Source organism: Sorghum bicolor, chromosome 1, assembly GCF_000003195.3.
Source record: "Sorghum bicolor cultivar BTx623 chromosome 1, Sorghum_bicolor_NCBIv3, whole genome shotgun sequence".
Classification (NCBI taxonomy): domain Eukaryota; kingdom Viridiplantae; phylum Streptophyta; class Magnoliopsida; order Poales; family Poaceae; genus Sorghum; species Sorghum bicolor.
Window position 1 is genome coordinate 53,387,729 of NC_012870.2, and position 27,065 is coordinate 53,414,793.

At 40.8% G+C, this 27,065-nt stretch overlaps 2 protein-coding genes across 2 annotated transcripts; both read right to left on the bottom strand.

Moving 5' to 3' along the window:
• LOC8083623 (mediator of RNA polymerase II transcription subunit 34) lies at window positions 5,933–17,072 on the bottom strand. The gene is made up of 21 exons (XM_021449865.1): window positions 16,804–17,072; window positions 15,239–15,314; window positions 14,102–14,322; window positions 13,596–13,742; window positions 13,302–13,517; window positions 12,614–12,718; window positions 12,423–12,527; window positions 12,164–12,286; window positions 11,571–11,659; window positions 10,152–10,188; window positions 10,010–10,043; window positions 9,102–9,154; window positions 8,956–9,033; window positions 8,810–8,875; window positions 7,590–7,653; window positions 7,464–7,517; window positions 7,242–7,349; window positions 7,044–7,123; window positions 6,860–6,938; window positions 6,547–6,785; window positions 5,933–6,457 (listed from the first exon to the last, which is right to left on the bottom strand). The coding sequence occupies exons 2-21, from the start codon at window positions 15,303–15,305 to the stop codon at window positions 6,290–6,292; spliced, it is 2,133 nt and encodes a 710-aa protein (XP_021305540.1). The 5' UTR covers window positions 15,306–15,314; window positions 16,804–17,072; the 3' UTR covers window positions 5,933–6,289.
• LOC8086257 (GDSL esterase/lipase At2g42990) lies at window positions 19,378–20,772 on the bottom strand. Its single transcript, XM_002467351.2, has 2 exons — window positions 20,284–20,772; window positions 19,378–20,164 (listed from the first exon to the last, which is right to left on the bottom strand). The coding sequence occupies exons 1-2, from the start codon at window positions 20,671–20,673 to the stop codon at window positions 19,481–19,483; spliced, it is 1,074 nt and encodes a 357-aa protein (XP_002467396.1). The 5' UTR covers window positions 20,674–20,772; the 3' UTR covers window positions 19,378–19,480.

Below are 27,065 nucleotides of genomic sequence, written 5' to 3' on the forward strand. Positions count from 1 at the left end.
TAATTCTTGGGTATTTGATACCGGATCGGTTGCTCATATTTGCAATATGATGCAGGGAATGATAAGATGTAGAAGCGTCGAAAAGGGAGAAGTTGATTTTCGCGTGGGCAATAATGCAAGAGTTGCTGCGTTGAACGTCGAGACGATGTAACTTCATCTACCATCGGGATTTATTTTGGAATTGAATAATTGTTATTTGTTCCCAGGTTAAGTCGAAACATTGTATCTCCTTCATGTTTGATGAAGGATGGTTATTCATTTGCGAGCAAAGACAATGGTTGTGTGATCTCTAAGAATGACATATTTGTGGCTTATGCATCCATTGTGAATGGGTTATTTATTTTAAATCTTGATGATGCACCTATCTGTAATGTTAGTGCTAAAAGGCCTCGGCTTAATGAGTTAAGTCCTACTTATTTGTGGCATTGTCGTTTGGGTCATATAAGTGAGAATCGCGTGAAGAGGCTCCACGATGATGGGCTTTTAACTTCGTTTGATTTTGAATCATACGAGACATGTGAGTCTTGCTTACTGGGAAAGATGACCAAGGCACCTTTCACAGGTTTTCTTGAGAGAGCGTCTGACTTATTGGAACTTGTACATACTGATGTATGTGGACCAATGAGCACGATAGCTAGAGGCGGATTCCAATACTTCATAACCTTCACTGATGATTTTAGTAGATATGGATATGTCTACTTAATGAAACATAAGTCTGAAACATTTGAAAAGTTCAAAGAATTTCAGAATGAAGTAGAGAATCAACATGGTAAGAAAATTAAGGCTTTGTGATCTGATCGTGGAGGTGAATATCTGAGTCACGAATTTAGCAATCATCTAAAGAATTGTGGAATCGTTCCACAACTTACGCCACCTGGAACGCCTCAGAAGAACGGCATGTCCGAGCGACGTAATCAAACTCTGTTGGACATGGTTCGATCTATGATGAGCCAGTCAGACCTACCTTTATTATTTTGGGGATACGCTCTAGAAACAGCCGCTTTCACTTTAAACAGGGTACCATCTAAGTCTGTAGTTAAGACACCATATGAGATGTGGACTGGTAAGTGTCCTAGTTTGTCTTTTCTAAAAATTTGGGATTGTGAAGTTTATGTCAAACGACTTATATCAGATAAAATAACACCCAAATCAGACAAGTGTTTTTTCGTGGGATACCCAAAGGAAACTTTAGGGTATTATGTCTATAATCGGAGAGAGGGCAAAGTGTTTGTTACTCAAAATGGTGTTTTCTTAGAGAAAGAGTTTCTCAAAAGGGAGAAAAATAGACAGAAGGTTTATCTTAAAGAAGTTCAAGATGAACCAGTTGGGAATGACTCTACGAGCGATGCTAACGTAGCAGAACAAGCTGAGACGCCCGTGGTAGTAGAAACACCACCACAACCACGAAGATCAGCAAGACTTCGGGAATTGCGGGGGGAATTGTTATTGTTAGACGATGACGTACCTACAAAGTATGCAGAAGCAATAATGGACCTAGATTCTGAGAAATGGCAAAGTGCCATGAGATCTGAGATAGATTCCATAGGAGACAATCAAGTTTGGAACTTGGTTAATCCGCCTGATGGGGTTAGACCCATAGAGTGTAAATGGATCTATAAAAAGAAAAAGGATATCGATGGAAATGTTCACATCTATAAAGCTCGACTTGTCGCAAAGGGTTTTAGGCAAGTTCAAGGAATTGACTACGATGAGACTTTCTCGCTAGTAGCGGTGCTTAAATCTATCCAGATCATTCTAGCAATTGCTGCATATTTTGATTATGAGATATGGTAGATGGATGTTAAAACAGCCTTTCTAAATGGAAATTTGGAAGAGGACGTGTATATGATACAGCCCGAAGGTTTTGTTGATCCTAATAATGCTAGAAAAATATGCAAGCTTAAGAAATCCATTTATGGATTAAAGCAAGCATCTCGGAGTTGGAATATTCATTTTGATGAAGTGGTCAAAGGTTTTGGCTTTTGTCAAATTGAAGAAGAACCATGTGTTTACAAGAAGGAAAATGGGAGCGTTGTTGTATTTCTAATCTTATATGTGGATGACATATTATTGATTGGGAATGACATTCCAATGTTGCAATCAGTAAAGACTTCACTGAATAATAGTTTTTCTATGAAGGATTTAGGAGAAGCAACATACATTTTGGGCATTAAGATCTATAGAGATAGGTCCAAAAGGCTAATAGGATTAAGCCAAGATACATATATAGACAAGGTGTTGAAACGGTTCAACATGGAACAATCTAAGAGAGGGTTCTTGCTATGTCACATGGTATGCGTTTTAGCGATAAGCAGTGTCCTTCATCAGATGAAGAGCGCAAACACATGAGTAAAGTTCCATACACTTCGGCAATTGGTTCCATCATGTATGCCATGATATGTACTCGCCCAGATGTCTCATATGCTCTAAGTGTTGCGAGCAGGTACCAGAATAATCTAGGTGAAAGTCACTGGACACTTGTTAAAACCATTCTTAAGTACTTGAGAAGGACTAAAGATGTGTTCCTAATCTATGGAGGTGAGGAGGCTCGTTGTAAATGGTTACACCAATGCTAGCTTCCAAACTGACACAGATTTCACAATCTCAATCAGGTTTTGTGTTCATGATAAATGGTGGCGCAGTAAGCTGGAAAAGTTCCAAGCAGGCGACAGTAACCGATTCTATAATAGAGGCCGAGTACATCGCAACTTCTGAAACTACGAAGGAAGGTGTTTGGATGAGGAGGTTCCTCATTGAGCTTGGTGTGTTTCCGAATGCATCGAGCCCATTGAATCTATATTGTGACAACAATGGGGCGATTGCATAAGCTAAGGAGCCTAGGAATCACCAGAAGAACAATCATGTGCTGCGGAAGTTTCACCTCATTCGAGAGTTCATTAGGCGAGGTGAAATTAAGATGTGCAAGATACATACAGATTTGAATATTGAAGATCCTTTGACAAAGGCTCTTCCACAGCCTAAGCATGAGGCACACTTGAGGTCTATGGGTATTAGATATCTTAGAGACTAACTCTAGTGCAAATGGGAGACTATTGGGAATATGCCCTAGAGGTAATCATAGAGATGATGATATTACGATTGTATCCATGACATATATTATGAGTTCAGTGAATATCCATTATAGACAAACTTGTATTGATTAACAATTATGTGAATTGTTTGTGAAACTCTTTTACTTGTATGGTTATTCTAAAGTTGTCCCTGATCAGAGTTCATGTGAGGATACACATGAACATTGGATTAGCACATGTATTAGTTGATGACTTTGTTTCACAAGTCATAGACATAGAGATGTCAAACTAATAATGTGGGCACATGTATGACATGGGGCTGGACTGACCCAACATGAGATGTTCTTATTATCTCTTTATACATCATGTACATTATGTCCTTAGACCTGAGATTGTTGTATGTTCTCAAGATGTGAAATAACCTACTTAGGGACTATTAAACGCTACTCTGTTACAGGGTAGTTATAAAGGTGGTCTTCGGGTTTGTCGGGGAACATGCTATGAGACATAGATGATCAAGATGGAACTTGCCCCTCTCTAAGTGAGAGAGATATCGCTGGATCACTCAAGTGATTGGATCAACAAATGCATGGTCGTGCTTGGGTTAAGTGTTAACCCACGAGTTGGACCAGATATCGTGTGGCAAGGGAATAACATGTATATGTATGTAGTGGTTCGTCTGATATGATCTTTGCGTACGTATAGGAGTTGTCACGCCTTGCTAGAGGCCGCTGTCAACTATTGGGCGAGTAGGAGTACTCGGGCCATGTCTATATGTACGTGAACCCATAGGGTCGCATGCTTAAGGGGCTGGAAACCTAATTCGGGTTGGACCCGAATTAGATAAGGCTTAGGGTTTCTAATTTAGCCCCCGATTTGGGGTTGATTGGAGGACGCCTATATAAGAGAGGGAGGGGGCGCGGCCTGGGGGAACCCCACGCCATTAGGTAGCCGCCGCCGTTCACCCACGCTTGTGCCTTTTGCTCCTCGCGGACCTAGCAGTCCGGAGGCGCAACGCTTCTTCGTCGCACGTGTGGGATACCTCGGAGGTGCTGCATCTGGAGCACAAGGACGAACCACGGGAGAGGGATTGGCGTGGTGGACGACCACACAACTGCACGGCACTGCTACTACGCGCACAACTACACCGAGTCGCTTCCGCTACACCTGCGTGTCTAGTGGTAATCCCGTGATCTATAACTTACAGTTGATCCTTATTTATGAGGTTAAAATTTTTTTTTCCTAGCTAGCGTAGCGTCCTCATAATCCTTCACCATCATTCATGACCTTTCTTCTATTGTTGTCCTCTTAGATATACACATAATCTATAATCTCATGGCTCGACTTGTTCTCAATCTTAGCAATGGCAATTGCAAGTAGATCGGCACCTGTCCGATTAAAAGTACGAATACGATCCAATGCAACATGTGCATGCATGCATGCATGTATGTGTAGAAATCCAGCCACACGACGTGTCCTCGTGGCTCGTTGATCGCCGCTCCGTGTCTCAGTGTTGGTGTGTTGGGCCAGCCTTTTGCGCAGGCTTCATTCGGCGGACAACATCACATGAGGTAGAGACCTTGTCTAAATCTCTGTATACGGCGGCAACAATGGCCGACGCATACGACAAGAGCAACTTATTAAGCAAGCACATGTACAAATCGGAAGCCTTAGGTGTTGCCGGCCCTTATTCCCTCCGTCCCCTTCAATCACCTTTAGATATGTAGGAAGTAATCACATACCATCTAGAAGTACATTCTAACTTCTATTATTTATGAATTTGTTCAAGTTGTTATATATATATATATATATATATATATATATATATATATATATATATATATATATATATATATATATATATATATATATGGAAGTTTCAAACTTAATTTTAGTTTAAGATGTATCAGATTATTCAATGTACAAACGAGAGTGCAAAAACATCCTTAAGTAAAATCCTACTTCCTCTGTCCCTGAATGTTGGTCGTCACGTTTTACGTGCCAACAACTTAGACTCGATTTATAGAAAATACGTATAATATTTTTATCTCTAAATAAATTTACTAAAAACTAGATTTAAATATCTATCCAATGATACTAATTTTATATTATAAATATTAATATTTTTTAATATAATTTAGTTAAAGTTGTTTCTCGGAAAACGAAAACGACAGATATTTAGGGATGGTGGGAGTAGATCCACCACTAACAATGAAACATAATACATACAACACGTACAACGACAAACTCAAAGCATGTAACAAAGCTACAATCATAGCTGCTTGTGTCTATGTGGCCTCTCGATCGATAGCTTCATCAATCATCAAATTAATAAAGCGTGATTTGTAAACTAAAAAAAGCACAACTTGGTGAAGGTTAGGTATTTTATTTCTGTTCTTATCCAATCTTTGTAATATTGCTAATAGGCTAGGGTTCTTTGCTCATGTATATATACATGTATTTTAATGCTAATTAAGCTCTAGCATAATATTTATTGTGTAAAAATATTTTGATAAAATAGTGTTCAGAACTAAACAAGGCCGTTTGGCATTTTAGAAGAATTAGAATCTACTCAATGGATTAGGCTATTTGGTTTAGAATTTGCAATCCAAACTTTCCAAAGTTAACATATAAGTCTATTTCAAATTTATAGGGTGAGAGATGAAAATGACTTCTATAAATAACCATGCTATGTTTCTAACCTACTACTTATAGCACGTTCTTCAACTTATTTTCCTATACTAAAAATGCAACATATAAACATCTTTCTTTGCACAGCTAACAATAGTATACAATATATTTCATATATAATTATATTAGCTTACTTAATATGTGCCTAAATTTATTATAATGAATTTAATTCCAAGGATCTAAATGGGGCATAAGAGAAGGAAGCAATGTTTATACTGCAAAACCACACTGCTCGCCAAGGCGCACCAGACCACCAGTAATAAAAAAAAGTACATGGCCTAATAATGCAGAAAAAGGCAGTTGACCGCAATGTGTACGGGTGTTCCACGCTGCACAAGCAACCGCTACGTTCTACTAGTTGGTATCCTCCACAACCAAATGCTCAATCACAGCATACTTTTCCCATGTCCTAGCAATGCACTGATATGCCCATTTGCACGCACTTGTTACTGGCAAGCTACACTGTCTGTATTGTATTCAACGGCAGGAAACAGGAAAAACACTGCCCAATAGATGTGAAAAATAAAACAACGATGGATCCTAATGGCTTTAGAAGCATACTGATTCTATTCATCGTCACTACTCTCGACACAGACAACGTCCTTATCTTTCTTGGGCCTCCGCTTAGCAACAGATCCATTGCCAGCTCCTGGATCGGCGATATGGGACCGCATCAGCTCAATGATCCTGTTGCCATACTTCTCGGTCTTCACCTTCCCAATGACCTTCTCTAGCTGGTTAGGATAGATGGAATGCACATCATGTTATGTTACGTCCAAATTGCTCGCTTGCAATACATACAAGGAGATGACAAACACCTCACCTCGGCCTCAGTGGTTGGTTTCTGGCAGCTCAGGAGCGAAATCTGCTGAGTGGAGAGAACTGCATGGGGAAATATGCTTATGGCCCCGGTACTAGAGGACGACAACTCCCTGCGCAGTTCATCAAGTTTAGCTTCCAGATCACTCATTCGGCTACGTTTTGTGCCTTTGGATATATCACCACCTCCGGCTCTAGCTTGAGAACCCAAAACAGCAATCTCAAGCTTCACTGGTCTGTTCCCTGCATTGCGAAGACCAAGAAGTCCATCAGCAGTTGGCAGTAATATTTATTACAAGTATGATCCAGTATTTTACCTTCCAGTGCTGGCTTCCACAATGGTCCTAATGTAACATAAGCATTGGTTGAATATGCTGTATGCTGAAATTCTTCTTTCTGAAAGTGCAAGAAACAATCTTACCTTAGCAATATTGTATAAGGTGATCAAACAACAAGATACACTAAAAAAATCACTTGGTACTACTTGCAGCGCGCACATACCAAAACACGGTCAACTATAAGCTGTACTATCAACTGCTCAATTTCTTCTCTTTTAAGATCAACAGCTTGATTCGAGCGACCTGCTTCAACATATGCAGTTTACAATTGGGACATTGAACAGACCTCTGGATGATGACTGATGACATAGCACCTAATAAGCACAACATACTCCTGAAAGATTTTCTAGAGGATATATACCTAAACCTTTCCACTTCACCTTGAACTTATCCACCAGCTGCAACAGTGTAGCTCTTTGGTCATTAAGTTGCAAGTCGTGTAGAAGTGAAACTAGAATTTTGGTATGACCTGCCCAAGAGTCACATAAACTAATATGGGAATATGAACAAAAAGCATAGATGACAAAAATTCAAATTATAGTCCATTATATGTAATTTCTAACTTAAGGAAAAATTATCATACACGTGGCATCTATATCCTTGAGCTCAATACTAGAAGCACAATTGTCACACATTCCTGCAAAAGAAATTTTGTAAATATTGATAGCTAAATGTTTAGCTCCTGAGAAATATAGTATCATGAAAATACCATTGCAGTCCTGCAGAGCCTCTCCAAAATGCCGAAAGAAAGCACCACGTCGGCAGCTCTTAGACTGGGAAAACAAAAACCTTGCCATCACATTATACAGAAACAATTCAATCCATTGTTTCTTAAATAGAAAGTGTGCTAGAAGCATTTCCGCTAGTTGACATTATTTAGGCCATTTTCTGAGATACACAGCCAAATTAGTAGCATCCCACCTTTGACAAGCTTTAAAAAAACTCGGCCAAGTCAGGAAAGACCGCCCCACAGTATTTTTACTAAGGAGCTCAACCGAAGCCTAGCCGAGAAAGGTCACACAAAAGCTGGGCCCCTCATACATGAGGATGCTGCCTCCTGGGGTTTGGACCTTAACCTGTGCTTTGAGGCCCTACTCACTACTAGACCCTTACACGAGGGCCCACCCACCACAGGTCCCTCCACCCATGCTGACTAGGGGAACCAGAAAGTGGCCTTGCTTTTACCCAGCTAAAATTCGCTCCCATGAGGATTAAAACCATGACCAGGGGTGCTACTCAGGTCACTACAACCACTAGGCTACACGCCCCTTCATCTCTGACAAGATTTACAGTATGTCTATGCTACTGAAGGCCTGTGACAACAGTTATTCCCTCCATTACTTTTTACTTGATGCTTTTTATTTATATATATAAACAGTATGGATATGGGACAGGTAATTTCTGTTGTCAAAATCCTACATCACCAAGAGAAAGTATACTGTAGAACTTCACAATTTTGTTCTGCGTGGCCAACTATTGTCCTATTTTATGTTGATAGATTGTATTCCTGAGAACCACTGAGCCTTCTATTGTTTACCATGGTTTCTATGCTATATTGCTATCTAGCAAACTCACAGAATTTGAAATGGTTACGTCAACACTTCATGCTGTTCAACCTAGCATGATTTCTGAACGGTAGGTTGATCCACTACATGTTTGTGCCACACTACCACTTCAGTGACAGCAGCCTGTAGTAGTGCTGTACAATCACTATCCAGATAGGTAGCCCCACTGGTACTATTGTGGCATGTGATTGAAAGGCTTGTTTATACAGTTGTTTGTAGCATATACAATTCTTTGTAGCAAAGAGACTGAATTTGCATGTTCGAAGGACTTGAAAAAAGAAATCAAATAGAAGATGACCTTATACTAATTCAGTAGACACTCTAAAGATTTGCCATAGTATTTCTGAGGAACATGGGAGCTTACCTGACAGTATCGCACAATGTCATATAGATTTTGAAGGCCACAGTTTTCATAGAAGACCATTGAACTCTGTTCATCGAAAACATAGCACATATAGTGATGAAAACTAGACTTACATTGAGAGAAAAGCAAAACAAATTTAGTCTTGCCTGCCGTGGAACATCACCAGGTCGATAATACAATACACACTCTGAAGGTAATCCATCCCGCCCTGCCCGACCACTTTCCTGAAGTCAGATAGGTTTATTAGAAGGGATTTTTGGCTGTGCAACTAGCATATGTGATATTAACAAACCTGGTAGTATGTCTCCATAGACTTGCTAAGGCTATGATGAATCACAAATCTAACTACAAGGAAAAAACATTTCTTAGACACTTTATTGAGAGCAAAGCAATGATAAATACTGAAACCATTACTCATGTGATAGAAGAAATTAAATGTTACTGCCTCATCAATCTCTACCAGCTCAAGGGAAAAAAATGCTTATTGACATAAAAATTCATGTTTTCACATGATGAGCTGACATTCTAATATCCTAGAACGAGCACATTTTATATGGAATGGCTAAAACATTCTCAACTAAACTATAACAGAGACTATGAAACAGTATTACCATGAGTAAGGGCAGGAAATAACAAGTACACATGGATACAATGGTAAATTATTGGCATGGTATTTCCCGTGTATGGAAACTATTTCAAGAACAGCGCCATTCAGTTTGCTGACCAGAAACAAAGTAATTTCTGGCAAATAATACAGGGCAATTCATTTTTGTCCTCACTCACATTTCTGTTTTCTAATTTCTTTGGGAGTCCTGCACACAAGTAGTGTGACCAATAAAATGCAAAATTAGGGCCTGTTTGGATACATAGCTAATTACTAGCTAGCTAAAAATTGGCTCTAGTGCATCCAAACAAGAGAGCTAACAGGTGGGCTAATTTTTTAGCCAAGTCTCCAACTAGTTGTTAGCCAACTAGCTAGCGAACCATAGCTAATTTGGGCTAATTTTTAGCCCCAACTAGTAACTAGCTATGTGTATCCAAACAGGCCCTAATATCTGGTTTAAGAATCCTGGTACTGTTTCCACTATACTGTATAACTAAGTTTTCAAACAAAAAAACTATACTGTATAACTTAATTATACACATATTCAAGTGAATTCTGACAACAAGCAAATGATCGAACTCTGAGATTGAACATACCATCCGGTTTGTTGATTCCCATTCCAAACGCCACCTATATAGTCCACCACACACAAACACAAAAATCTTATTAGAGACAGAGAGTAACACAGAACCACCACCCACCCACCCACCCAGACAGAGAAATATAAGGAGCACATACTGTTCCAACGATGACCTGTGATTGTCCTTTGCTCCAACTGTTTAAAAGATAAAGGGGATTACCTCAGTACCAAATCATGGCATTGAATTACAAAAACAAAAAAAAAACTTGTGCAATAAAGCAGCTCTTATAGAAATAATCCCTAAAGTATTCTTTTTTATGACATTGACATTTTTTAAAGACTCCCTGAAGTGCTTGTACAACATGTTAGATTCCATGCAATCATACTTTCTAATATTTGACCATGAATATATTCTAAATTCTAAAGGCCTAAACCAAAGAGCAATATGACAGAAAATCTTCAGAATACTATTACTATTAATCTGTGTAGATACATGAGAGCAGCCATATCATCACGCAATCTTTCTTTTAGTTAGATTGGAATCTGATGAGTAGTAAATACTATTTACAATAAAAAAAAGACGCTTGTTATGTAGATCGCACTAAGGAAGTCATAAAATGTAAAAGGAGTTTCAAGTAACAGGGAAGCTAAAAATGCAATCCAGCAGTTTGGGGTGCAATGAAGGTGGTTGGCTACAGGTGACTACCATGACACTAGTACGTAAATTAGGCCTTCTAGCACTACCCTAAGCATTTTATTTTCTTCTTGGAGATATTGTAAATAACTGGAGCTACATCCTTTGGTCAAGTCCCATGCATCCCAGCCAACTGCCAGCCAACTGTCACAAAGATTATCTTGTCGGATTCGTCACTTGGAGTTCCTGTTTGAATCCATGTCTTCCCTGGAGATTAACTGGCATGACATAATTACCACAAGCAAGCACTCAGTCCTTTCCATATTAAGGATACCCAGCATTAGCGGAGCCAGAAGCTTTCATGAGCCTGGGCAATTTTTATTAAGCAAAATATTTAGCTAGAAAATTACAGAGTTTTATTTTGATATAAATTTTTTTCCTTTTGAACGTCTCCGACGAGCCTGGCCAGCCGCCCGGGGTGGCCGGGCGGTGGCTCCGCCAGTGATACCCAGTCATATTAAGGGAAGAGAGATGAAGGAGGGGAAGAGGCTAGAAAAAGGCATGCTAGCACTGAAATAACAAGCATGTGGCAGTGTCTGAATAAATAAACTAATGGAAGAAGGATGAAGACTTGAAGAGGGAAGGTTTACCAAAAAAAAAGGCTTATGATTCCTTCACTAAGTAAGGCGTAACCATTTGGCTCACCCAGCCCAAGTATACACCATTTAAAAGGTGACAATAGGCTCTTCCATTTGACTACTGCCAACCACACAACACTGCCTGCGCAGCTAGACCATCTATGCCAAGAATACGGCCAAAATACAGCAGCCGCTGTCACCAAGTTTATAGCACTATATTACACTAAGGGCATTCACCATAGCAACGGGACAATTGCTGTATTGGAGAAATTAACAAAAGCATACAAGGGAAATTCTGTACATACCGCATGTGGATTTTCTCACGAGCAACAATATCCATATCAGCGTGATAATGCTCTGCCAAAACACCCCTATCACGCAATTCTTTTGCGACCTATTTCTCAAAAAACACATAATTTATGAAGGGTAGGTGAATAGTGGTTTGAGGGGGGCAAAACTAGCCAGATAGAGTAACATAAACTCAACATCATTTTTTAACTTATACACTGGTATGACAATCATATGCATATGCTATTGAATATTGCAAAAATTATTACAATATTCAAAAACAAAAAACAATTTACATTATTACTCTATCAATAAACAGATGGAATATACTTTTCAGAAACTCATAGACATAATACAAGAATAGTTTGCACCCATTATTTTTTGTTTTAACTATATAATCAGAAAAATCCAAAACAATATAATAGTGAAATTTATGAACATTTGTTTTGCTCATAAATCAAAGTTCCAAAATATAGATCCTTGAAGCAATGATTTATCTATGTTAAGTTTGATCACTGTGTGGAGGCAGCAGTTCTAGATACCAAAACTTTTAAGATTATTTTATCAGCAAATAAAAGAAACAGAGTGATTCATGGTTTGTTCTGCCAACCTGTTCACATTCCTTCCTTGAAAAGCAATACACAATTCCAGATTCATTATTTGGGTATGATTCAGTTATAAAATTTGTGATCTCATCAATGACAACCTTTCCAACTGGCGATTTTTGATACACCTAGAGGGAAAGAAATTATATAAATATAAGAAAGATAATTAAATCCTCGTTATCCCCATTGCACTCTTTCTCGTAATTAATAAAGAATAAACAAGAAAATATCAAAGCTAGCAGATGTGGAGAAGACATATAATACCTTATAAAAGAGGTTGGGCCTGTTAACTGTGCTGACAAATTTGACGCATCTTGGTATATGAAGCATCTCTATCAAATCTGTTTGGACTTTACTTGTTGCAGTTGCCTGAAATGTATTGCAGGCTAGTTCACACAATTTTTTTTTTCCAAACATGAATATTATTAGGATTTCTTCATTACTCAGTTACTCACAGTTAGAGCTATCATAGGAACAGTGGGAAATTGGATCTTTAAGATACTAAGATTCTTGTAGTCTGGACGGAAATCATGACCCCATTGACTACAGCAGTGTGCCTCCTGCATGATAACTGTCAATTGCAAATGACAATGATGATTCCAGAATACAGATAGATTAAATAGCACATGAAAAGGCCACAAGATATGCTCATGCATTGACAGGTTCTTTGCATCTTCTCGCAATGGGAAATAGGCTGTATAATAAATAATATAAACAGCTTGAAAATGTTGACAGTGAAAAGAATAGCTGTTGATGATTATTCCTTCTATGTGGGTTAATAAAGCTGGGATCAGATTAGGAATTTATGATAGCATAGCTACCATCGATTCTAGTATCAGTAGGAAACTTTAGTGTTTCAATGGAAATTCTTAAAGATACCAAGAGTAAGCACCTACAATTACAAACACGTAGTCCAAACTCCTAAAAAGCATAAAGGTACTTTGTCATGAAGCAAACAATCTATTATTCTGATATAATTTCAATTTTATATTTCTAAAAAATTAACTGCAAGGAACCACTCGATCTTGCATAGCTCAATGACATTAAGAATTTTGCAACTTACATAAGAAACAGAAAAGGCCATTTTTAGGAGTGGAAAAATTTCAGGCAATATGGACAGACATAAGTTTCATCATCACTCACATCTACTGCAACAAGAGAAAGACGTCCCGCATGATGGCATTTCTCAACCTTAGACATGAACCTTTTACTTTTTGATATCTTTTCTGGTGTCACATATAATATCTTCAGCTCTCCTTCACCTTTATCAAGTGCCCTATAGATGAACTTTTCAACTTCCTTGTTGGTAGTTGAAGTCAGCATGTATGCTGGTATACCTAAAGCTGTCAGTCCCATGACCTACAATGGCATAACTTTCCGAGAATGAACACGAGCATGATAAGCAAGAAAAAAAAAAGATGTTTACAGCTTAACAACCTGGTCCTGTATAAGAGAAAGCAGAGGGCTGACAACCAATGCAATTCCATCACGAAGTACAGCTGGGAGTTGGTAACACAGGCTCTTCCCTCCACCAGCAGCCATTATTACCAGAACATCTCTTCCACTCATGACTGCGTTAATTATCTGTAAGCACAGTATGACTTAAGAGAATGCAAATATAAGGAAACTATCCGATGTTATATGGCCTATGGATGTAAAATAGGATCAACACTAAATACAAACGATATAAGAAAATAGGGATATTGGAGAGAAGTCATAAAACTATTATAAAGATTAAAGAACCAAAACAATAGGTATATTTGAAGAAAGAAAATCATAGATAACCCAAACACCCAGACATTTGTTCCTCGGTGATGAAGTAATTTTAGGAATTACACTTCATTTCAAAATTAAAACAAAACTTGCATATCTCTTTTATGTTATACCTAAGATTGCCCAAAACGAAGAATTTATAAAACAGGCCATTTCTCCGATAAACTTACTTCTCGTTGATTTGACCGGTATGATGTGATGCCAAATATATTCAATCGGGTATCATCAGCCTGAGAATCCCATGGGAAGCTCCCAGACCAGTCTTCCAGAGTAACTGAAGGTTTGCAATTTGATTTATTTCTGGACACTTTTGATACTTCCAGCAAAGCTTTTAATTGTGACTGGCGCTCATATAGCTCCTCTTGGCGATCAAGTAATCTTTTAATTTGTCCTGGAAAGCATGTATTTCCACCATGCAAATTAACACAGTAGCACTCCTTGTCCACAAAATTCTCAGTAGCATTCAAAAAGTGTAATTAGGCCAGTGTCAGTGGAGGTTTCAACAGGATGTCATGCACATTTATTAGAGCGCCATGTCAGCAAAACTGCACTTTTTGCATGAAACGAAGAGGAGAGAGAAGGAAGTAGTTTCACCATGGTGAAACTCCGCTGGCGTTGTTTCCCACGCGGTGAAACAGGATGAAATCCCCATTGAGGACTAAATCGTTTCACCATCTTGCATGTGATCCAATCATTTTGCAGTAATTAAATGCTTTGCCCAGCCTAGGAAATATCAAGGTGAAACTCATGCATTGTGGAGGTTGTTTCATTGTTCGTTTCATTGATGCTTTGTCAGCAGATTTGTTTTGGAAACAGTGCATTGAAACGGGCCATTGAGACTGGCCTTAAGAAAGTAAGACCAGAAAACCTGGCTGCTGTTCATTCGATGTTATGGATGTTATCTGATCTGGATGGCCCTAACCCAAGCAGCCCGACATCAGCCAGTCGATAGGCGACAGCTAGACCATAAGGACAGGGATAGGAGAAGGGACTGGGATAATAGATCTATTTCTTATGCTCGATTCAATGGACATTTGATGTTAAATAGAACCTTAATTTGATGTTAAATAGAACCTTAATTTACTCCATGACCAAAGAAAAAGGAAGTAAAAAAACAAAGGAACTGTCATGTCCACTATCATCTATATAAACAATATTTCAGTAAGTAGCTGATGCAGATGAATAGTCGCAGAAAAACATGAATGCACCAGTAATTAATGGCTATGAACTGTTAAGCGTTTATGGATCAAGAGACGATAATGTAGTGAATGATTCATGATTTGTTACTACTATTATTGTGATCATACCTTGAATGTCATCAAGTTCTGACTCCACAAGCAACAGTTCCTCCTCAAAGTTTTCTTCATCCTCCATGCCTCACTTCTGCACAAACGCCACCGGAAACAAAATAGATGATGTGATTATTTTTTTGGTTTCCCTGCCCTAAAAAGAGTTTTCCTCAGAAACTAATTAAAAGTCTGTTTGGATTTCCCAAAAGCAAAGAAACAACCAAAATTAAAACAGCAATTAAGATTATAGTTGAACAATCAAGTAGCGGAGTCAGTAAGTGCTTCGTAGCTGATACCATATGTCCATGTATACAAATACCTGCATACAAATATATGAATTTTTTTTCAAGATGACTACCTTGAAGTTTGCACACCAAATTAGCACAAAGACTAACAACTCTACAATAGAGGTGTATTAACTGGATGGCTGTAACCCAAAAATACTACACAGTTTGAGCTTTCCTCTTTGCCCAGATTTCCTAACACCACCCAAGTTTACCCCACTGCTATTGCCTACCTGTTTTGAACATGTGCCAGAACTATGACAAACTACTCCAATAGACTTATGTGCAATCCTCTAGCAATAAGCAACAAGTTCATACCATAATCAACCCCATTTTTATTTTTATTCTCATAAGGACCTGAACTTTAGAAGTTATATTACCATCTGCTAGCGATGGAGCATAGTCTCAGACTCTCAGCACCATCAAAGGTCAAATATGATTTGGGTGCCAACTGCCAAGGCACAATGTTCACGAGATTACATGAACAAAGTGGTACACATATGTGAATAATATCCAACTGATCCAACATTCCAACGTGTATCTAACTAGGGCAGGGTTATGGATCAAAACTGATTTAGGTGAAAGAATCACATGAATCAGAGTTTAACCCATGGAGAAAGAGCTTCACAAAGATATCTGAAAAACAAGGTTACAGGACATTCCAATGAAAAGATTATTTCTGGAGTTATTTACTTAAGCAGAGGATAATTGAAACATCGTTGCATCGTAACAACATCACTGAAAGGTCAGAATAAAATATACAATTTGAATTTCTTAAAGTGAAACTTCAATGAAATTATGGAATTGAAATATTAGAATGTGACTCCACAAATTAAGAGATTAATAATAAATTTGATAATTTAACTTCATGGTGCAATGACATAGTTATAATTTAATAATTAAAGTAACTGTGACAGACTGACAGCATAAATTCAACTTCTTACTTAATGCTAATTTGTAGATGTCCAGTTGTTAATTTCCGTGACAACTAGAGAGATGATATGATATGATATATGGGCTTGGGACGAAGTTTATTTAATTAGATGAATTTCATTGGAATGGAACTGGAAGGAACAGAGTTCAGTGGAACTTGAATGAATACTGATTTAACGATGGTCAGAAACAAAACTAACTCGGCTTTCAGAGCCTAGATTGAATGAATAGGAACAGTAGAACAAAATATGGAAAAGACAGGGGTTGAATTAACCCTTGCGTCTAGTAGAAGCTGAAAATAGATAATCTAGGGTTCAGGTGCTCAGTTTTGCATAGAAGGAACGGAAGAGAGGAGGGCGAGCATACCTGGTGTGTGGACTGTGGTGGGGGTGCTCGTCGCCGGACACCGGCAAAGAGTCCGACGAACCTGGGCAGCTGGGGCTCTGGGATTAGGGCGGCGCCGTGGCGGCGGTCGATTGGGCGTGTTCGGATGCCCTGATACAGAAAACCGCCGAATCGAACGTACAGCTCTCGACGGGAGAAGAAAACAGCAAAGGAGTGTAAGCGCGCGGGCGTGAGGCAGAGCAATTCTCCAATGTTCGGCCGATTTTTTTTATCGTGCAGGTGCACGCGAATGGCTTGTTTATTTGCTTTAAAACAAAATCTGGTATTGGCTTGGTTTGGGGCCTATTTGGCTATGTTACACGGATACTCCAAGGGGGGTGACGTATCCGTATCCGATACTCGTCGGATACGCGGATACGAATACTCAGATACACCATTTTAGTGGATTTTCTTTTGAGAAAGTGTGTATCCGCGTATCCGATACGTATTGTATCCGATACTCGTACCCGTACTCGTGTAACGTAGCTATTTGGTACGGCTTATAAAAGATTTTATTGATACGAATAGATTCGGTGAAAAATGTTCTCTAACAACTTTTTTTTATTAGATTACTAGCAAATATGTTCATACGTTGCAACGGAAGAAAAACATTAAATGACCCCGGAAAGTGATGACATATGTTATATATCTTTTTATATTTATCCTTTTTATAAAATTTAAAGTCTATAATTTATTTTATTGATAACCATAACATCTATGGTATTAGCTAGTTAATATTTACAACAATATATAGCTTGAAGACATATTTATTTAATAATAATAATAATAAAAATTAGTCAAACATTATCTTACTCTAATATTACCTCTTAATATACCTCAGTATTATATTAAAATATGAAAAGTTTGTTGCCAGCATTATTTTTTTATTTAGATTAGGATTGCTATGAAATATGAATCAAGCATCACATTAAATAGGCTACCATATATTTTTCATAATAATTGGAGCAAGATAACTACAATTTTAATTTTACAGTAAAAAGCATAGGCAAACATCTCCAGCAAAAAAATTTACTAAAATTTGTGATATTTTTTGTTTGCTGCATGGATCTACATATGTGGAGCCGAACAAAATTTGTTTTGTAATTTTTAGATTTTTCTATGAATTACTACACCTTTATCAATTTTCAGCCGATTTAAAGAATAAAAGAAAAGTAAATTGGAGAGTTTGCATTGGGAACTCTTGAAAAACTTCTATTCTTTTTTTCTCTTCCATCGTGCTGATTCCAGACGGGCGGATTGGGCCAACAACGGCATTAGGAACCCTAGAAAAAATTTTTATTTTCTTTTTGCTCTTCTACAAGCGTTGAATGGGGGAGGCGACCGATTCCGGACAACCGAAGGCGGATAGGAGCGGACAAAAACCTATTGGCAAACCGAAATTTTAGCTCTTTATAGATAGGTATAGATTAGATGTCAATCATTTCTTTTCTAATTTCTCACTGAAAATACAGAGCAGATTGAATCTTTAGAGTGCACGCAAGCTATTTAAGGATTGGAACATATAGAGCGATTTTTATTCAAATGACTTTTAAATAATAATTTAGAGAGTGAGAAGAAAGACTTTTGGAGAGATGTTCTGGACAGCTTATGGACAAAATAGGCTCAAATTAAGGTTTTATTTGGCACAGCAGCTAGCTCCTCAAGTTGTTTAGATTTTAAAGCTATTTTGTTCAAAACGGGGTACTTCAAAGTGTTTCACATTCAAGTTTTTTAAACATACGTTCGCAACGGATTGTTGCAAGAATGGAGCTAAAAATAGTTGGTTCTTCTAGCTTCAACTCGTTCTAGTGGGTTGTCGTATGGAATTTGTAAGAGCATGTTTTAAAGAATTTTACATATAGAATTGTTCTCCAAATGGTTTATTGAAACTGCTTCTTTACTACTAGAGTTATTCATAGAGCTAAAGAAAAAAGATATGTTGTTAGTAAAGCTAAGTTGTGCTAAGTAGGACCTAAAAGTTATACGATACTCTTTTTTAAAAAAACTTTTACTGCTCAGACTTCTCCCCACAACATCCATTTCTACTAAAACGCAAAAGCTAGATCAAACCATATTATTTTTTGTGCAGATTCTCAGAGCTATGTTGTCTAACGCATCTACCAAATAAGGGTCTTTAAGAGTCTGATGGCTAAGATTTGTTGCCAGGCAACATCCAAACAAGTTAGGCCATGCTTGGTTGCTCTAGTTTTTTTAACACCTATTACATCCACTTCTTAGACACATGCATAAAGTACTAAACATGGATTATTTACAAAACTAAAAATACAGCTAGAGAATAATTCTCGAGACGAATCTTTTGAGCCTAATTAGTCCATAATTGGACACTAATAATCTAATAAAACAAAAATATTACATTACCTATTAAACTTTAACACCTTCAACCAAACATCCCTTTTAGTTTCACCGCTAATGGGAAGCATGATTTTTGGGGCTCTAGTTTAAGTAGAGATTTCATTTCTGTCTTTTGAGCTCACACCTTAATTAATTCTCTAATAATGGATTGATTCTAGCTAGTGAGGACAAGGTGGTGAGTAGTTGAGAAATGATTTTTGAGTATTCTAATATTATTACAGACTACAAGCCGTATATATGTATAGAATTCAAATTCAGCGAAACGAGATAACGATGCCACTGCTAGCTACTCAGGTCTGTGTGACGCGGCATGTACAATTGCGTCGGCTATGATCTTGTAGGCTCTCTGTGACGGATGCACCGCATCAAAGAAGACGTATTTATCCGCATCCCGGCATGTGAGTGCATTGTCCAAGCTGCACAGCACTCCTGTCTCGAAGTACCCCGTGCCGCAGCATCCTCGCACTGCATCCTCAAAACCATACGCCCATGGCGTGGCGATCACGTCCGCCAAGAGACGGTAGACGTCGACGTACACCACCTGCGCCCCCGGCAACTCCCGGCTGAGCCTGCTCGCCATGGCTCGGAGGCCGCGGTTGAACCTGCGTGCCACCATGTTGTGCCACCTGTTGCAGTCCCCGGGCGCGGCGAGGTTCACGGTCCGCTGCAGCGGCAGGCACCCCAGCGGCGGCAGCCCCGGGAGGCGGACCCGCCGTGCGCCGAGCGCGTACACGGCGCGCACCGCCGCCTCCGCCGCGCCGACGAGGTACGCCTCGTACTCCAGCAGGGTGAAGCGGTAGCGCCTGACGGGGAAGAGGAGGTAGTTGCCCAGGTAGTCGCTGCCGCCGACGCTGAAGAGGTAGAGCGAACTAGCGACGGTGTGGTTTGCGGCGGCGCCGCCCAGCTCGCGCCGGAGCTTCTCTTTGTACTCCTTGAAGTGCTCTATCTGCTGAGTCAGTGTCACTGCTGACTGCATATATATGCAGGAAACTAAAGTTACGTGATTTTTTTTATAATTACTATATAATAATGTAAAAAAACACAAGTAATATGAATATTGTGTTCTTGAAAATTGGATTGGAAACTCACAAAGATTTGCGCAGTTATATCGTCGAACCCACTGCCAGCCGAGGCGAAGCTGACACCCGACGCGAGCTGGTGGATGCTGTGGCCGGGGTCGAGGTACGCCGGCACAGCGGGAGGCAGGCCGAGCCCCTGGGAGACGAAGTCGGCGGCGAGGCGGCCGTTGGAGAAGCGGCCGGTGGCAACCCCGCCGGCGAAGTCCCGGCCGTAAGGCGTGTAGTTGCCCCGGAGGAGCGTCTGGATGAAGTTGTTGTTGCCGGTGTCCGCGGTCGAGTCGCCGAACACGATCACCGCCGGGACCCTGCTGTCGTCTGCAGCGGCGCCGCGGAGGAGGAGGAGGAGTAATAACAGCTGCAGCACGAGGAACATGTCCAGGAACACCTTCGTCGTCGTCATGCTCGTGCGTGCTACCTATGCTCCAACATGAAATAGGTGGTGATTAGTACTTGATTTTTGCAGAGGGTTGTTGCTCATTTGTGGTGGATTTATAGCTTTGTCCTCGCAGTGCAAGGAACCGATCGAGGACAATTATAGGTGCACAAGTTCGTCGGCCGGTGCTTCGATTTTGGTTGGAACAGCTTAGGCCGGCACGGCAAATGATGGGACGGTGGCCGTGCTTCTTGTTCATCCATCTCACGCTCACAGGCTGTGGCGCGCGCGGCTGCTGCATGCACCCTCTCTGCAGCAGACTAGATCTCTCTGTATTTATTTGATCCGAATTCTTGGTGCAACCCATCGCTTCCAAAGAGTCTTCAAGATATCGTTTACACAAGTCTAATAGGGCCGGGCCTTAATGGAGACACGAGCTACGGCCTGTTAAGGCTGGGCCCGAGAACGACATGGCCCGAAGAGGCTTACGCCGGCCCAGCCTACAAACCTAGTTCCGCACTTGGGCTGCACCTTGATACACTGGACTGGCACGAGCAAAGCCCGATAAGGGCCGAGGTTGGCCTACTAAGGCCTACCCAACAGTCACAAGGTCAAGACACCTAGCAAGCCTCCCCTGCTCCCCAAACATTGAGGTCTGGTCGAGTGGCTTGTTGGCCAGCCATGTCGTCCGTCCTGTATATAAAAGTGGAGGCACCATAGGAGGCTAAAACCCTAGCCCCGTCCCCTCAGACTTCCTGTCATCTTGCTCGCATTGTCGTCGCCTTCGCCTATCGCTCCCTTCCTTGTCCTCTCGGATCTCGACCTCCCTCTCCTCATCTCTTGCTTCTTCTGCAGCTGCCGAATGTTAGCATGAGTGCATGACGCCAACCGCCCTTCCCTTGACCCTCCACTCATTCGCATAATTGTTGCTCGTTGCTCTCCTCCTCGCCCTCTTGGATCTCGATCTCCCTCCTCATGTCCGGATACTCCCTAAGAATGTTGTAATCTAAATGGACTAAAGAACGGTAATGGATCCACTAGCACATAAATAACGATCCAAAAACAAAATTGTTCACCTACCAATCCCTCTTCTCACCACTAACTCATAAAAGCTCTTCAGATTTCAGACAAACATGGGTAAGTTAATAGCCCAACGAAAGCAATATAGTTCCAAACTCCTACAGCCAACAACGCCTAAGAGTTCACGGAACACAAAAACATACCAAATCATGTATCATCCTTTTAATTTGATACATACAAGGCCATGAATATAGCGAGATTGGTAGTTGATGTTTCCATCACCTTCCCTCAGACTCGTCATCTTTCAGATTACCTTTGACCAGCCGTACGTGGTCTCTTCTCTCATTTTGAGCATGAAGCACCAGACGACATCTTCCTTTTGATAGAGTGACTTGGTGCTTCTTCATCACTTTCTTCATCGGGTGTCACAAACTCTGCCTTGATAAATAACTTATTTGCCAGCTTCGCTAGACCTACTCCATCTCTGCTTCGTGCTCGTGCCATCACCAAATCCCTAATATACTGTCGTTGGGCATCATTGCGAAGCATGCCCACCAGCCATTCAAATGGTTCATCGTCACGGGGAAGGTACGCAAGTACAGGATCTCTATCTCTCATTTGAGCTTAATTTCCCTTATATCCTTCTGTTAACAGTCACAAACATTGAATCCTCAAATTGCTTATTTTTAATCCATGATGGCTTTCTTTATGGATCTGAAAAGGAATAGAGAATAGTGTAATAGAATTTCTTATTAGCCTTTTAAAAAGTGTCCGAGTTACACAAATGAAGGGTCGAGATGGCGGACTAGAGGGGGGGTGAATAGTCCTTTCTAAAATTTATCGCGCCGGCTAACCGAAACAAAAGTGGAATTAAAACTATCGGTCTAGTCAAGACTACACCCCTCTATCTAAGTTCTCTAGCACCTTGAAAAGATCCTAAACAAGCAAGCAAGGTGCTACCTTAGCAAGAGCTCACCTAACCAATTCTAGGAGCAAGGTCACACAAACCTATGCAACTAGTACTTTGCAAACCGGGGGAGCTCCTACTCAAACTAGTGAGGCAAAGCGCATAAAGCCTAAGCTCACTAGCAAGCTCAATAACAAGGCAACTAATGCCAAACTAGAGAGCGCAACTTAGAGCATCCCCAACCGTTTTGCAAATAAGCTTTGCATTCATGTATTTGCAAAAAAGTCTTAAAAACACTTATCCAACGGTTTGGCATTTAGACTTTGCAATTTTGTTAACTTGGCAAAAAGAGAGGAAGGATTGACATATATGCCAAACCTGTTCACACTTGGCATTGAGAAATTGGCACGAAGTGATTAATGCCAAACCATTGGAGATTGCCTCTTTTCACCTTTGTCATATTTTTTTGAGACTTGGCAAACTCCCTCATTTGCCAAACCAATTATACAAAACGGTTGGGGATGCTCTTACTTAGCTACACAAGCTAAGCAATGTGACTAACAAGGTTACACAAACCAAATTAGTCACGCAAGGGAACTACTTCTAGCTACACAGGCAAGAAGGTAACTAGCAAGCTACACAAGCTAACTAATTACAAGAGCAACTACACAAACACAAGTATATGAATGTAAGAATAAGCTTGTGTTAGGGACTTGCAAACCAACGGAAAGAACAATGTTGGCATGATAATTTTCTCCCGAGGTTCACTTGGTTGCCACCAAGCTACGTCCCCATTGAGACAAGCTCCAAGGTTGCCGCCGGTCCTCTTGCTAGTGGTGACCCGCAAGTCACACTCTCCCACGTGGAGTGCTTACCACAAGCTCTAGCACTTGACCCGGCCGGACCACTTGTCGCTCTTCACGTCACGCTCAACTAGAGTTGCTCTTCGCGATCCCCACGGGGTGAGCACCGTACCCCTCACAATCTCTTCTCCGGAGCACCGCACAATCTCTTTGCGTGCTTCAACGGAGTCACAAGCCATCAAGCCGTCTAGGAGGTGGCAACCCCCAAGAGTAACAAGCACCACCGGCTTGCAACACGAACACCTAGTGCCACTCGATGCAATCTCTCAATGCAACGCACTAGAATCACTCACTCGCTATTGATTCGCACTCTTGCAAGCACAAGTGAGTTAGAGGCTTTCCTAGCACTCCCTAAGCAAGGACACTAAGTCCCAAGGGTGCTCAGCACCAGCCAAGGCCGGCCACCACTTCTATTTATAGCCCCAAGGGCTAAACTAGCCGTTGCCCCTTCATGGGCAAAACACGTGGGCACCGGACGCTCACGGGAAGCCACCGGACGCTCAACCCCCAGCGTCCGGTGCTAAGGCGTCAGCCACGTGTCACTAGCCGTTTGAACTCGACCGTTGCCGCCAACAGCTACTGCACACGCGCGCCTGCACAGCACCACCAGACGCTCTACTGTGTCACACCGGACGCGTTCGGTGCTCACCGGACTCGTGCGCAGAGAGCTCCGCAAACTCGCAGGGTCACCGGACGCAAGCCACCGGACGCACCCTGAGCGTCCGGTGCTCACCGGTCAAAAACACCGCGCGCGCACTCGCTGACGTCACGCACCACCGGATGCTCGAACAGTAACCGCCCAGCGTCCGGTGCCAGCGACCGGTTCGCTCTGCACACCTGAGCCACAGACACCACACCGGACGCTCTGGACCAGCGTCCGGTGCTGCCAACACCATCGTCCGGTGAGAAACACTCCCATGACTTCTCCAAAATTCCCACCGGCGCAATAGAAAATATACACTCATTTTTCTCAAAAACGCTAGGAACGCCACCTCCTTTGTAAAGTGTGCCAACACCAACAAGTGTACACCACCATGTGCATGTGTGTTAGCATTTTCACAAACATTTTCCCAAAGGAGTTAGCCTCTCAACTTGCCACGCCACTCGATCCTAACATGTATGCAAAGTTAGATCGCTCAAGTGGCACTAGATGACCGATATGCAAACAAGTTTGCCCCTCTTGATAGTACGGCCATCTATCCTAAATCCGGTCATAAACTTCTCTACACACCTATGACCGGTGAAATGGAAATGCCCTAGGTTATACCTTTGCCTTGCGCATTCCATTCCATCCCCTCCAATGTTGATGCAACACATGCACCAACCAATCACCAAATGATATGATCCACTTCATATCATCACGTGACCGTATTGGTTCATCGATCTTGACCTCACTTGCTCTTCACCGTTGCCTCGGTCCATCGGCGCCAAGTCTTGCTCAAGCTTCACCGTCACACGCGGTCCCTCGCTTCAAAGCCTCTGACTTGCCCTTCACTCTTGCAACCGGTCCATCAAGCCAAACCTCATCTTGATCTTCTCCACCTTGGTCACATGACTCCATGTCATGTCTCATATGCAATGAGCTCCTCCATCACCACATAATCACCTGTGGACTAATCTCCTGTGTATCTCACATAAACACTATTAGTCCACCTAAGTTGTCACTCAATTACCAAAACCAAACAAGGACCTTTCAATCTCCCCCTTTTTGGTAATTGATGACAACTCTACAAAGATATGGAAATTAAGCTTTTTCAAGCTAGCACTTCACACAAGTGTAAATTGCTAACTTGATTCGGATTTTATGCTACTTATCCAACATTTAAGCTCTATGTCAAAATTTGGATAAGCGCCATAAAACCCTACTAAGTGCTAAGGTGTATAGAATAAACCTTTGTAGCTCGATACCAAATTCGATATCATTTGAAGCTTTCAATGTACACCATCCTTAGCACCAAGAGTAGCTAGACAACAAAAACACTAGAAACCCCGTGAGATCAACATTAAAAGCAAGGGTCTAGTTTTTACTTGAAGAACACAAGTCTAGCTACCAACCTATGCATGCTAGTTATCATATCATCAATCAAGTTCTATAACTAGTATACACCACACAAGCATGCATATTGAATTTAAAAACTTATGCAATGCAAGCAAGCACATGAATATGCACATATCAAATGCAAACAATCAATGTTCATGAGCTTGCTCCCCCTACTTGTGTGCTTCTCTTTTGTCCAAGAATTTTGATCCATCATCTTTTCTTTTAATGTTGCTCCCTTGTCCATGTCTATCTTTGATCTCTCCCCCTTGAAACATATCTTTTGTTGCCGAACTTATCCCATGATCATATCTTTGTTCCAACTTCTTCCCCTTTGTCATCAACTTCCATAAAAGGTATGTGATACCAATCAAATCACTTGATATCAATTGAAAAAGTGTGAATCTCATTGTGACAAAGGATTGCATTGGGATAGATGGTTGAGGCTTGAATCTTGCATTTTTGATGGACATCACCATATGTGTTGGAATGACATTTCTTGAATTGCTCTTGAGATACCACATAGGATCTTTTGACCTTAATACCATTTGGTGGGGCACTCCCCCTATGTCATAGCATGGGTCATTCACTTGTCAATCTTGTTGGTGAGGGAACTTTTCTTTGCTTAATGATCACTTATAGTTGAGGATCACTTGTGGAACCACCTTCTTGTATGATAGATACCATATGTATAAATGTGATATCACTTGAAATATCTTGTCCGATACCATATGGGATTCTTCTACCAATTAAGGTCTTCTAATATGGAACCACTTGTTTGTTATCTTGAACATTTGCTATCATCATCATGAGTACGATTTGTAGGATATCAATTGAAGAAACATTTTAAGTCTAGATATCCATTTGCATTGTTGTCTTGTTCTTGTACTCTAATCATCATGAGCTTCTAATTGTTGACTTGAACTATGTTGATTTGCCTAAGCTTCCAAGTCCGGTTTGAACCAATGACAAGCTTTTTCACACCTCACATTAAGGGTTATCTTGCCAATGTTGTACTTGTCACTTGTTGTTGATGCAAAAGCGGATCTGCAAACACAAAGGGCTAATACCCGATTTAAACGTTAAGGCGTGCCAGCCGATTTGACCTTACTATCGGCAAAGGTGGTAACTCGAATACTTTGGTCCCGACAACAGCGATGCGCCCGGATGCCACGGCCAAGAGGTATTCATGCGGAACTTGAGAACACGTCGAGCTTAAGTCGACGAATTCCTAAGAACTCGTAATAAAAGGAAAAAAGGTATGACGAAGTCGTCGAAAATAGATGCTAGGATATGAGTAAAAACTGGTGTTTGATTGATTGATAGATTGATTGATTACAAAGCCCTAGGGTCTACATTTATACCCTGCTCAAAGAGCTACAACCAGACATGACTAGAACTCAAATTCCAAATTAAACAGAATCCGTATGCAAAACGATCTAAATAACTAAGGAAAACGTAAAACTATCCTCACGTGACAAACTAGAACACCCCCACAAGCCGTTCGGCAACTTCCAGGCTCTCCCTCCGTATCATCGGCAAACTTTCTTATTATAGCCATCGGCACAAACGCATCACCACCTATGGACTT

What these genes read in the sequence shown, in the direction of transcription:
- LOC8083623 (XM_021449865.1), bottom strand. Translation starts at nt 15,305, where the DNA reads ATGGAGGATGAAGAAAACTTTGAGGAGGAACTGTTGCTTGTGGAGTCA. An exon ending in CGTGAGAAAATCCACATGCG is followed by an intron (nt 10,189 to 11,570) that starts GTATGTACAGAA and finishes TCTTTTAAACAG; the next exon opens with TTGGAGCAAAGGACAATCAC. An exon ending in CTGGTGATGTTCCACGGCAG is followed by an intron (nt 8,876 to 8,955) that starts GCAAGACTAAAT and finishes TTCGATGAACAG; the next exon opens with AGTTCAATGGTCTTCTATGA.
- LOC8086257 (XM_002467351.2), bottom strand. Translation starts at nt 20,673, where the DNA reads ATGACGACGACGAAGGTGTTCCTGGACATGTTCCTCGTGCTGCAGCTG. An exon ending in ATATAACTGCGCAAATCTTT is followed by an intron (nt 20,165 to 20,283) that starts GTGAGTTTCCAA and finishes ATATATATGCAG; the next exon opens with TCAGCAGTGACACTGACTCA.